The 12,146-nt window shown below is 50.6% G+C and overlaps 1 protein-coding gene across 3 annotated transcripts in view; it reads left to right on the top strand.

Annotated features, from left to right (window-relative positions):
• Positions 1 to 12,146, top strand: part of Egfr (epidermal growth factor receptor) — a 158,834-nt gene that overhangs the window by 123,262 nt on the left and 23,426 nt on the right. Inside the window, exon 2 of one of the 3 annotated variants that reach the window (XM_076892434.1) lies at positions 5,191 to 5,522. The exons of 1 other annotated variant lie outside the window; for it this stretch is intronic. In XM_076892434.1, coding sequence (XP_076748549.1) covers positions 5,390 to 5,522 — 133 coding nt within the window. In that variant the 5' untranslated portion in view covers positions 5,191 to 5,389. Of the gene's footprint in view, positions 1 to 5,178; positions 5,523 to 12,146 lie in introns of those variants that run through there. One more of the 3 variants, XM_076892435.1, reaches the window with a different exon arrangement.

The raw sequence follows: 12,146 nt of genomic DNA, 5'->3' as shown, positions 1-12,146 counted from the left end.
AGCTTTTTCTCCAGTCATTCGAACGTATCGGAGGAGGCGATGACCGTGGAACCACGACTCGCCGCGTGCTCCACAGTCCTCCTCCACCGGGAACTCGCACGCGGTGAGATCCCCTCCGTTGTTCACCGTCACCAGCCCTCGTGGCCATTGTCGTACAGACGTAACACGGTCCTGCGGACGGAGGGGCGCGTCGCGAAGAGGCCAACGGGGAGAGAAACCGAGTGTCGGAGCGTTCACCCGCATACAAATTGATCCTTTTTGCCGGTGCTGCGTTCGCGTCGCCTCGCGGGGCGGCGGCGAGCGTGTCCGGCGTGGCCCTGGCCGCCGAAAAACCGGCCCGGACACACCGCTACAAGGGGGTTTGTCGCGTTTTGTGGAAACAATCAGCAGGTTGTCGCGAAACAAGGATATGAATGCATAAGCAGCGCAGTTAACACGGTTGCTCGCCGTGTTCCCCGGCCCTTTTTTTGCCACGGTTTCTCCCTCAAAAGACGCCGCTTTTATGCTCTGAACCTGGCCTGGCTTCTCGCCAGCCGGGGACGAAAGGGGGGCGGGCGAGAGTCCTGGGTTGCTGCAGATAAAAGAGGACGCTCGAGGGGCAGCCTGCGAGGAACATAGGTGGACGACTTGCGTCGATAAATACAACCGACGTCGCCTGGTACGCTGGTGGACCCTGGCCTCTGCCTCGATTCTTCTTCTCCTCCTTTTCCTTTCTCCCCTTCTTTTACCCCTTTCTCGTTTTTTCCCCGTCGCCGTTCCCCTTCCGCCAGGTTTCTCTCGTCGTCATTTTGCGAACTCCGCGCCGGCATCCGTGGCACTCCGCGTTCGACTAAGTTCCTGCGAGGGATTCTTTCCACCGCGGCTCTCCGCAGCGAGAGAAAATTCCAGACTTTTTATCCGACCGACACACGACTTCCTCGCGATGCAGCCCTCGGTCCTGGCTCTCGCCAGACCCGTCGTCCCTTGTACTTTCGTCGCCTACGCCAGCTTTCTCGGTTATCGCCGTTTATTATCGAGCACAGGCCCTGCGAGCGCGACAGCCCGCGTCCATTTGTCAATACGCGACCAGGCTCCAGCGGTCGATCTCGAAGGGACGGACTGGATGTGATCTCCGGTTTGATTTCGTAGCTGCAATTTCGTAGCTGCCGCTTGGTGCACGCGAATTGAAGTTTCGAGCGTCGCTGCGACCGTTGGATTGCGACCGTGATAATTGCGACGGGGCGAGGAGGGGTAATTGAGAATGGAAATTGAGTTTCGAAAGGAGGCTGAAGTTTAATTGGGAATATTAAATGATAAACTATCTCGATGGAGAGCGCAGCCTGTACGAGGCGAGCGTAACGTCGCAATGCGACCCAACGGTTTATTTGCCCCGTGATATCTTTATTTTGGCAAGTCCGCGAACCACACCTCTTAATCTCGCCTCGTTGACATTAATAAAACAGCCGCGCTGAACGATACAATCTGCAAACAGCCTGAGATCAGTCCGTGATTCGTCGGCGTTTCGTTTATTGAATCTCTGTTTGCATTACAAAGGTCTACACGCGTCGTAGTCGCGTCCACGCAGCAGATTCGCTTTCAGTACGCCCTAATTAAATGCATACAATTAAAATATAACTCTCGATCGTGAGTTTAGCAATATGTTTCGAAGAAGTATCCACGTGACTCTTCGAACACCTTAGAATAAATATCGAAAGTTACGAGTGAAACCAGGATTACGAATTTTAACCGCGCGTTCGCCAGAGGTGAATCGAACCGCCTCGTCGGACCAGCGGTTCCTCGCGTGGAGAACGGAAACGCCAAAACTCGGACCGCGTATGTTAAAAGCCTTCTCTCTTTTTGAGTAATTACAAGAGAAAGGCTCGCGATATCGCGATACACGACCACATGCGTTACCATTGGCCTGTGTAAACGCGAATCGGGTCTCCGGGAACGAGAGCTAACGAGACCGCTGCGGACACACCCCGCCGATTAGTCACCGCGGACAGGATCGACGTGTCAATTCGGTCGATGTAACAACGATAAACGCACTTTGTTCGATTCGATCGGGAAGGGGAATTAAAAAGATGGAAATTTTATCGGTTCGATTTTTTCGATGTCGATCGACGATAATGCTGATCGAACGAGCCGAAGCTGGCTTCTGGTCTGACTGGGGGGATAAATAACGAACGTGTAATTAGAAACGTGTCGGGACTTCGCGGCTGCTTCCACGTAAATGATACCCAAGACGTGTCATTGTGACGGGAACTACGTAGTATCATTATTTATCGCGCGTCAATCGAACGTTTCTCTTTTGTTAGATTTTGGTACACCGTTTTAACCTGTTTCGTTCGAGGTGTACTCTGTACACTCGCGAGATAAATGAACGACCCAATTTGTTATTTACAAGTAATATCCTTCTTGGCGGTAAAATCGGAACCGATCGAAAGATAGTTTCGTGTAGTAATTACGAAACCGTATCTTCCATCGGTGAAAGGCCAAATTGGCTGCGAAGGGATCTGAAATCTCTCCTTTGAAACCTTTCGGCTCGACGGCAAACCGCGCATGAACCTCCGGCGAATCTTTGATCAGCATAATTGCGAAACTTTCTCCTCCATCGGCGAAGTTTGGCGAACGAGGAGTCCTTATAAATTCGCCTCGCGTCCTCTATCGAGTTTCTAGCTGTCGACGCTAATGAGACGATTCAACTTGCACGCGGCGTAACCCTTTCGACGGAGCGACAAGAACAAAAGCGCCTCGAATTCTACTCAAACGTTTGAATACGTGCCTCTGAACGAAGGAGACGCTTTCGAGAATAAAGAAAAAAAAAAAAAAAAAAAAGAAAAAAACGGGACCAACGAACGTTCGTCCAATAAGCGTTTGCGTTCCGTTGAAATGTTTCACAAAGTAGAGCGGACAATAGAAGCAGTTCGGCTCGAACGAGCGATCAATCAAGGCGCGCTCGAACTCATTAACAACCGGGACAAAACGTGCAATTAGCCGCTAATAATGTGTCCGTCTATTAACCGCAGAGTAACCCTGCCAACCGGAACGCGTACAGAGAACCGGTTCGTTCTTAGTGAATTTGTCAGCGGGATTTTTGCCAAAACGGACACGCATTGGCAAATCGAGCCGCGTTGCCTTGAACGTAACGGGAGTGGCATTTTCAAAGGGCCGCGGAGATCCAGTTGTTGTTATTATTATGCAGTTCAATGGACGGCGCGACGGAGTCCTTAATCCTTTCACCGCGACAGAAATTATCGGGATTATTTCGAAATGTCTGTGTTGGCCTGCGATAATAAAAGAGGATAGCAGTCGCCGATAAGATTACACGGTACAAGTGAAATGGATTGGAAATGTACGATATTGTGGCAATATTTATTGCAACACTTGAACATCAAACAGATTATCCACCCGTCGACACGAGTAGTAGGAAAATATTATTGTACAATTTTTCATCTAATTGCGAAACAAGATAGATAAGCACGATTAATTCCTCGTTCCTTGATCGCTCAGACCGTAATACCTATATTATATTATACGCTTGTCTCTCCGAAACGAGTTTATCGCGTCAACCAAAGTAAATTGAACGAAAAATATTCAGCTAATCGTGTTGCTACTGAAAATCGCAGAGCGAACAAATATTTCCCACTTCGACGGCAGCTGACCGATTGCAGGCTGCGATCGATACGATCAGCTTTCGCAAGTCCGCGACTAAGATTTCTATTACAAAAGGGTATAAATACGACGTGCATGCATTCTCCGCTGTATGCAGTTGCAGGAAATTTATACACACACCCTTATACGTCCGCGAGCCTGTGGAAACGAGAAAAAAGGAAATCGAGTAGTATTCGCAACGAACATTCGTCCGTTCTAAAATCACTTCACCGTCTCCCCGGTTAGCCAATGCCTTATAGGGAGGATCGATGCATCGATCGACTAGATCTGGGTCGCGGGAGACCAGGATCTCCGTCGAGTTGGCTCCCCCGGGTCGTCTCGATGAATATTGAATGTTCGCGCCGTTACCAGCGTGTCCCTCAGCTTCGAAGGCGTCCCACGTCTTTCTCATCCGCAGACAGCCTGGTACCTCCCCAACGACAGGGACAGAATGCATCGAGGGAGAGTTAGAAAGGTAGTTAGTACACGCATACCGCACAGAGCTCGCGTGTAAGTGACGAGCAGCGAGACGATACGAGCGGTGAGAGGCGAAGCTCGAGGAATGCTCGACGATCACGATCGACACGATCCACCGTCCGGGACCGTAAGCGAGCCGTAGTTAGCGGACGATCGTAATTAATAGACGATCGAGAGGCGCTGGGATAGGGGTGAGAGAGTGGCACTCGATGTGGGACGCGGGTGGTAATCAGGCTGCTACTCGGAAGGGAGGCCTCGACGAAACTCCCTGGTCTCGACGTCATCTGTTTAAGTTGATCGTTACCCGTCGCGGCCGAATAAGGCAAACCCGTGTTCGCCACTCCGCGGGGAGTGCGAAAGAACAAAGAAGGAGCCGTGAGAGGGACTCCGGGATGAGATCGCGCCGCGGTTCGGACGGAGCTAGAGGGATACCACGCGAGGGAGAGAAAAGGGGCGAGGGAAGAGCCAGACACCTGCTGTTCACCGCATTGTCTCTCTTTTCCCTCTCGTTTGCTCTCGTTATCCACTTGGCCCTGCGTCCTTCCTTCGCCGTGTTGGTGTTCTTCCTCCTCGTCTGATTCCCTCGTTTCTCTTCTTCCTCTTCTTGTTCCTGTTGCCCGTTGGATCTGCGAGGAACAATCCGCGAGGCCCTCGCTCGGAGCGACGGGGTAAGAAGGTGAGCCCTTTGGGCCGAGGCGACGACAAAACAATTGCCCGCGTAAAAGGGGCACAGACGTTTTTTCCCGATCGGGCTGCTCTATTTCCAAATCGAGGAACGGGAGGGCCGAGTATGGGAATCGATCGTGGTCGCGCGACGTCCGAGGGACGTCTGGGAAAATCCTGAAATCGGTAGTTTGAGGAAGAAATGAGAGCTGGAAATCGATGATCGAGTTTTTCCCCCTTAATTTCCTTTCAAGTCTTTCTGTACTCGTTGATAGAACGTATTAGGGGTTGATTTCACTCCCTCCTCCCTAAACGAACAAGTTTAAACTTCCATCGAACGTTCGCACAGAGGATAATAATTATTACGTTGAACTTGAACCGTTCGAATCTCTAATAGAAATTGCAATCGAATTTCAGAAGTGAAGCAGTTCTATGAGACGAGCCATGCGAGTACCACGGTGAAGAGACAGCGATGGCAGCAGCGGAAACTCTCCTTCGAGGCTCCTCCGAACTTCTCCTTGCTCGTGACAGTCGAAGAGAGCACGAAGAAGCGGGAATCATTGTCGAGATCACCTTGGCAAGGTCCATGGGTTCGTAAAGGGCATGAGAGCTCATCATGTTCGAACACCGACACGGGCCACGAACGCTGTCGACCTGCAACCTCCTCGGCGTGACATTTCTTCTACTGATCGTCGCCGGTAGCTACGATGTGTCAGCGGATTTCAACTCAGAGTTTGTCAAAGGAAAAAGTGAGTTGCCCCCTACGAAACGTTCGCCCCTCGCCAATACATCTAACCGTATATAATTGTATTAACGTTAAACGCAAAAGATGTATCATCCGATATCGTAATCCCTTGCGCATCTATCGAGAATACATCTGAAAGATTAGAAAAATGATCGAACATCATCAGCTTGCACTCTGAAGCGATAAACGTATCAATCTTTCAGATGTACTCGGTGTATACCATATTTATACCACAAATATTAAATATTAGCCTGGTAATACGAAACAGCTGTACAAATGCTCTCGTTTTGTTCGAATAACAGACTCGCAAGATGTATTGCTCTCGAGCACTTTCAATTTTTCAGACGCACTTGTCCACTTCATTGTACGAACGTCAGCGTCGATATCAATCTGCGAATACGACGAATACGGTCCCTTCGACGGCTACGACGCCACGCGAATCAAACCCTAAAGAGAGAGCTCTTCCTGGTCGCGCGTACATCATCGAGGCCGGTTAGAAAAGTAGAAAGTAAAGCGTTGCGCCAGGTTTACGAGCGCGTGGGTGGCTGCGCGGCCGGCCGAAGGGTCCCTTTTACTCGAAGTACCTGGAAAGTACCGTTCTTCCCACTCGACCCGGCGGAAACTCTTTAAAACCCGCCTCGTTCTAACACGAGCCAGGCTAGGAAATATTTACGCCGCTTTCGGGAACACGCGTGTAGGTGCACCAGCCGCGTGTAACGACGAGATTCCATTCGATCCCCGCCGCGATGGCGATGCTTGACCCACATCGACGCGCGCCCGTCCGGGGACCTTTTCCCGTTTACTTTTATCGCGAGCCTAGTTATTTCCCGACGGGCGTACTTTTCTGGACCACACGCGTAATCCCTCTTCACGGTGATATACGACCACGCTCGTGTCAGACGTTACAGGCTGCGCGTCGACGGGCACTCGATGTCGGGAACGGTTCGTGCGCCGCGCGTTGGGGAACGATTCATGGGAGGACTCGCGAGTAACGAGGGAAAGAAAGACGTTCGCTTGTTAGGCGGTTCGAACAAGGATGCGTAGCTCGGAGTGTAATTGGGAAAGGAGGAATCGTGGGAGATGAAGTCGAAGATAAAGTTGTTGGTCGGAGCCAGATCCGTTTTGGAGCGCTCGGGGAATGAAACAGCAGGTATGGAGTCGTTGACTTTCGTAACTGTTAACTGGTTAGTTTTGATTCCTTGTTTCGCCATACTGGAACAGTTCCAGTTAAAGTACGCGCGACACGTTTCGGGCCTCGCGGAACCCGTTCGGAACTGCTTGTTCGCTCGTTTATCAGACTTTCAGATGCGCAACCTTCGGGATTTTTCCAACTCCCTCGCAGCTATTTCGCGACCTCGACGAACGTATCGCAGCAAAGTTCAATGTTAGCCGGCGTGCGCTGTTTTTTTCGCTTGCACGAGTTCCAAGCGGAGATTCACCTTCGAGAGCGTCGATGCCGGTAACTATCGAATCACCTGTAGCAACGGCAATTATCGGAAACAAGCCGCACTTTCTCCATTTAACGCGGTAATTAGATAAGCGCGAGGGAATTAACTGGCGAAAATAAAGGTAACGGATAGTAATTGTCCGGTGACGTATCGGGTGCTCGAGTTGAAAAAGAGCGCTGGCTCGAGCTGAAACGCGAAGACGGTGCCCGTCAGCCAGATAACCACCCAGGATCCCTCGGAGCGCCGCAATTTCGAGAGATATCACCTAAAGTGGTCTCCATATAGGATTCCATTAACACGATAAGGAGCGGTTGATACGTTCGTGGCCATTAAGGAACGGTAACTTACGTGCCGCGTCGCCGCTGCGCAGTCTCTACCCTCGATTTTCTTCGATCATTTTTTTCCTCCTCCTTTTTTTCTCTTTCACTCGAACAGAAGAGATACGTTCGACGTGCTATTGCCGTACGATACACGGGCGATAGACGGCATTTTTCACCGCGGCGATTACACTCTCCGCGGAGTTAATCGTTGCACTTTATCGTGGCGAGCTTTTAGCGTGTATCGCAGCTGGGAATGAAGCGTCAATTAACGTCGCGGATTCGCCGGCTGTCCACCCGCTCGAGGGCGTGGGAACATGGTTTGTGGGGTGAATTGAAATGTTTGAAGTGAGGCGTCGCGCGGACGAGTTATCGCTGAACGCGTCCGAACCGCGTGAATTATAGCGCGTTATTCTAACCGTTCCTTTTTTCCCACTCTTCCAACGAATTTTTACAATCCAGAGAACACATGTATCGCATTAATGTAAAGCTTACAAACGAGCGTAAAATTGAAGCTTGTCGCTATATACGTTCGTCGCATTAATGATATCGTTATGGCGAACGCGAACAACCAGAAACAGATCTTACCGATTTTTCTGTCCCGTCCCCCCCTTTCGTTGCCCTCGCGGATACGGTACTCGCGGCTAACGAAGACATCGTTTTGGACATTGAATAAAAACCAGTCACAGTCACGCCGATCGGAAGTTGCTTTTTGCGGAGCGGTCGATTTCGTGCGCTTTCAGTCACGTTCGCTTTTGCATTAACGAAATTCGTGTCTCTGGCTTTTTTACGGCGCCGGCCCCCTCCTTTGATCGGGGCGCATTAATTCTATCAGCTCGGGCCACGGCTTTCCCCTTAAGTAGGCGTCCGATACGCCGTCGATCTTTCGGATTACCCGGTGAACCCGCGCATCGTCGCCGCCAGGAGGAACACGTGTCCACCGACGATCGCACCGCGTCCCCTCGGTATTCCAATTTATGTCTTTTATATCTCCGGATTTATGGTACCTTCCGTTGGCCACGACTTGCGTGAATTACCTATTAGAATTCTGTAGAACGAGATAAATTCTGTTCCGTCTTTTATTGCCGGTGTTACAAAGTAATTCACTCGTTCCTTGTTTTTATAGAGCCGCGACGTGTCCTAGCGAATGGGACGGACAACCGTTACGAATTCTTCGTTTGATTAGTCCCCTCGGTCTAGGCTCTTTACGAGGCGAATTATCGGATGGAACGAAAGTTTGGTGAAGAATGGAAGGGGCATCAGACCCGTCATTTAACACGTTAACTGAGAGCTACGAGATATCTCTGATAACTACGAGCGCCTGCACCAAAACTGTCAGTCACGAGATATCGCACTCTGCGCTACAAGTTTCGATTGGTAGCAATTCGTCGCGAAATAAGTATAAACCTAACATAGAGTTTTTTAACGCCTTGGCCCCTTTTCCAGAAAGAAATTCAAACAAGTACAAGAATTTTCCCTAGAACCCTGACCCTTCCACCCTGTTCCTTCAACCCTTAGAATCGTCCCTACAGATTCGACTTTTCGTCCAACAAAATTCCACCCCTGTTCACAAGGGGGTTCCACGTCCATCAGCAACGTACGATCGCAACCTCCTCCTGGGTGGCTTGTATTATCATTCGGTCCATCCGTGGCCCGTTGGTACCGCGTTTTGGGGGCCACGTTCGCCGCGATTAAGTCGAGCAACGAGCGGAACCATGGAAGGACACGGTGGTAGCACGAACGCGACGCAGGATCACTCGGTGTGCAATGTCCGCTATGGTGGAACGACAACTCTATCGGCGTGTATGTGCGCGGGAATCGGGGAGGGACATCTGGGAGGCATGCCTTAATTGACCGCTCGGAATATTGACGAGATCCCAGAGACGGATTGAGACGTTCAGATTTCCGAGGGACGCTCGCTTTTTTTGCCCCGCCATGAAATATGACCGTTCAATATGCTAGGCAGATATTTATGTACTCGTGGGATTGCGCACGGCGCGGGGGATTCGAAGAGGTCCCGGACAGGTTCGGGCATCGTTTCGAGCACCGCTCCTCCGATTTTTTTTGCCCCCTCGTTTTTTAACTGCCCCCGGGCACGATTCTAGAGGACGTCTCATTGTGTGCCCGTTTGCTCTTGCTGGGGGGAGGATGTTTGCAACAAAGTCGCGACGGCACGGTGTCCTTTTGCGTCGCAAAGTCTACGATCGATCGTAAAGACGATCGGAAAACGATAGACGGTGCTCTGTTAAGTTTATTCAACCGTATCGAGTCGATTAACGATCATTTTCCAACCGAACAAAATTGTCCGCTTTTCGCCATGGCAAAATTTTCACGTCCAATTATTTTCCACGCGTCTCACCGCTCTCGATCACCTGTAGCGATAGTCGTAGCGTTACTAGCGTGATTACAATAAATACGGAAAGAAATGCCTGGCACAACGGTCTCGCGTTACGTTTATCGGAGTTTCCATAAATTTCCGTGTACAGATCCACGGAACACGCAACGAAACGCGATAAACTTGCAAATCTGGCCTGCGCGGTACGGGAATAAAAAGCAGTAATCGTAAAACTGCTTCTTCCACCAAGAAGCCTTACGTGTCCCGTGGAAGAAGGGAAGCGTGATAAACCATATTTCAGCGAAGAAAATCCGTGGAGCTTGAGTTTTCCCGGCGCATCGAGGGCGATTCGACCGTCTCGATATTCGAATCGTCGTCGAGCCAACCGGTCAAGTCGGTTGCCCGTAAGTGACCGGGGCCCAGCGAGAAATCTGACCGTTCGACAGAAATACCGAACGCTTCACGGGCGCAATAAATGCCTCGGGTAATCGCTGTTAAACCTCAGCCGCCATCGAGCGTTTCAGCCGGCCATCGCATAAATGCCATTCAAAGTTTAATCGCGCCGATTACAGGCCCGTGGTATTTCTGTCCGCCGGTAATAAACCGGCGGCGTAACTTCTCTATTATTCAACGACCGTCCTGGCTTGTCCGTATCCACGGTTGTTGGTCTCTCCGTTCGAACGGTCCAGGTTGACGCGCGCAGGTTGACGGTGAGATCGGCTAATTGAATCGCCGCGTCCGCCGCACGCGCCGGTTTACGTGAATCGTTGAACGAAACCTATTCAATTAAACCGTGGACACCACGTGGCTGCGGATCAAACACGAGCGTTATTAATCATTTCCGCTCGATCCTACTCGCGATTCCGTCTGCGAAGAAAGGCGATAAGTGGCGCGTCGCTGCGAAACCCTGAGAGATGATGACGATGGTAACAGATGCTTCCGCAGGTACGTACCGATATGATAATGGATGAAATCGGCCCTGCACGATACGCGTCACGATTCACGGCTCGTTTCCTTCTGCTTCTCGAAGGGCCCGCGTGTATCGCCGGGCTGACTGACCGAAGGGACGACATTGTTCCCGTGTTCATCGCTGAAATTGCTCCCGTTAATTGCACGGGGAAGCTTTTGTGCGTCTTTTACAAAAGATTTACTTTGTAAAGGGTTTCTCGAAAGGGTCAGCGACGGGGAATCAATGAAGCTGTTTCTTGTGGCCGCTTTAATCGAATTCCTTTGTATTATTGTAAAGCGATCAGTTTTTTTGCTGCTCAGGGTTCTCGCGGTGTCACGCTGCATCGAGCGATTAAAAGATTTCTTATTAAATTAACCTCGCTTAATATTCGAAGCGAGTTTCACCGTTGAAAGCGTATCGTGTCGATTGTAAAGTATCGCTGCGCAAAGTATCGCGATTGCAACACCCTCCCTCATCCCGTGTACTTACGCGGATCGATCTTACTCGGATTTCACCGCGACCAGCGAAATCAAGAACAACGCTGTCAGTTCCTAAACACCATTATCCGCATCGCGTATCATTCGTCACGCCTACACCCAGGTAATTACCAAATGCGACCACTCGAACCTTTCGATGCTTCCTCCTTCGCAATAATAATCGGCTACCGGTCGAAACGGCGATGCTAACCGCGTATTTTCGCGGCGCGAGCAGCCCCGTCCCCGACTTCTCAACAATAGAAGACGACTACGAGGAGCTCCAGATCTCGCTCGGATAAAACCAGGCGATCCACTGGCGCGAAAATGATCCATCCTTCCCGTGGCGGAACGTTCTTCCGCGGTGATCGTCCGCGAGGAACAGATAGCCATGGCCAGGTCGAAAGGTGGGACTCGAGAGAGTACCAGCCGACACCTCGGCTGTTTCGCGGTTGCCTGGCCGCTTGATGGATGGTGAACAGCAGTCGTTCTCTACTCTGGTACCGGCAGGTCTAGCTACGAAAATGGGTGGGTGGACGGACGGCGAGGGTGAACGGCGAGAGTGGGTGGATTTTTCATCGATCGCGAATCGAGAAGAGCCATAAAGAGGTTGGGCAAGCGCAGGGGAAATGGATACGCGCGAAACGGCGAGCTGCTCGTCCTGCAACTTCCATGGAATCTTGTAAGCACGTCCAACAGCAGAGATCGCGAGGTTTTCTAGTGGACCGTCGAATCTTTATAGCTAACGATAATGTAAATTGCTGAGAAGACGCGTAAAAAATTTAATAATCGCTGGGATGTGTTCCGTTGTTGATAACGTAAGCTGTAATTAGGAGCTTGAACTGTGATTAAAAACACTTTATGATCGAATTTTACAGTTACATCAAGCTTGCGTTTCACGTAACGTAGAGACTGACTCTCTCTGGCTTGTGTGCGCGACAGTTTTTAAGAAATGTTCGCGACAGATTCGTATCCAAGTGGAAACGCGAAATGTCCCGGGAAACTGGAAGGATTTGACGAGGTGCGCACGTGGGAAATCGGTTTTCTTGTACGAACGCGAACGCCATTTATATAAATCTCGTGTTCTTGCCGGCGATATCCTCGCG

Source organism: Xylocopa sonorina, chromosome 3 (genome assembly GCF_050948175.1).
Source record: "Xylocopa sonorina isolate GNS202 chromosome 3, iyXylSono1_principal, whole genome shotgun sequence".
Classification (NCBI taxonomy): domain Eukaryota; kingdom Metazoa; phylum Arthropoda; class Insecta; order Hymenoptera; family Apidae; genus Xylocopa; species Xylocopa sonorina.
The sequence above is the reverse complement of the archived record's forward strand: the minus strand, read 5'-3'. Positions and strand labels throughout refer to the sequence as shown.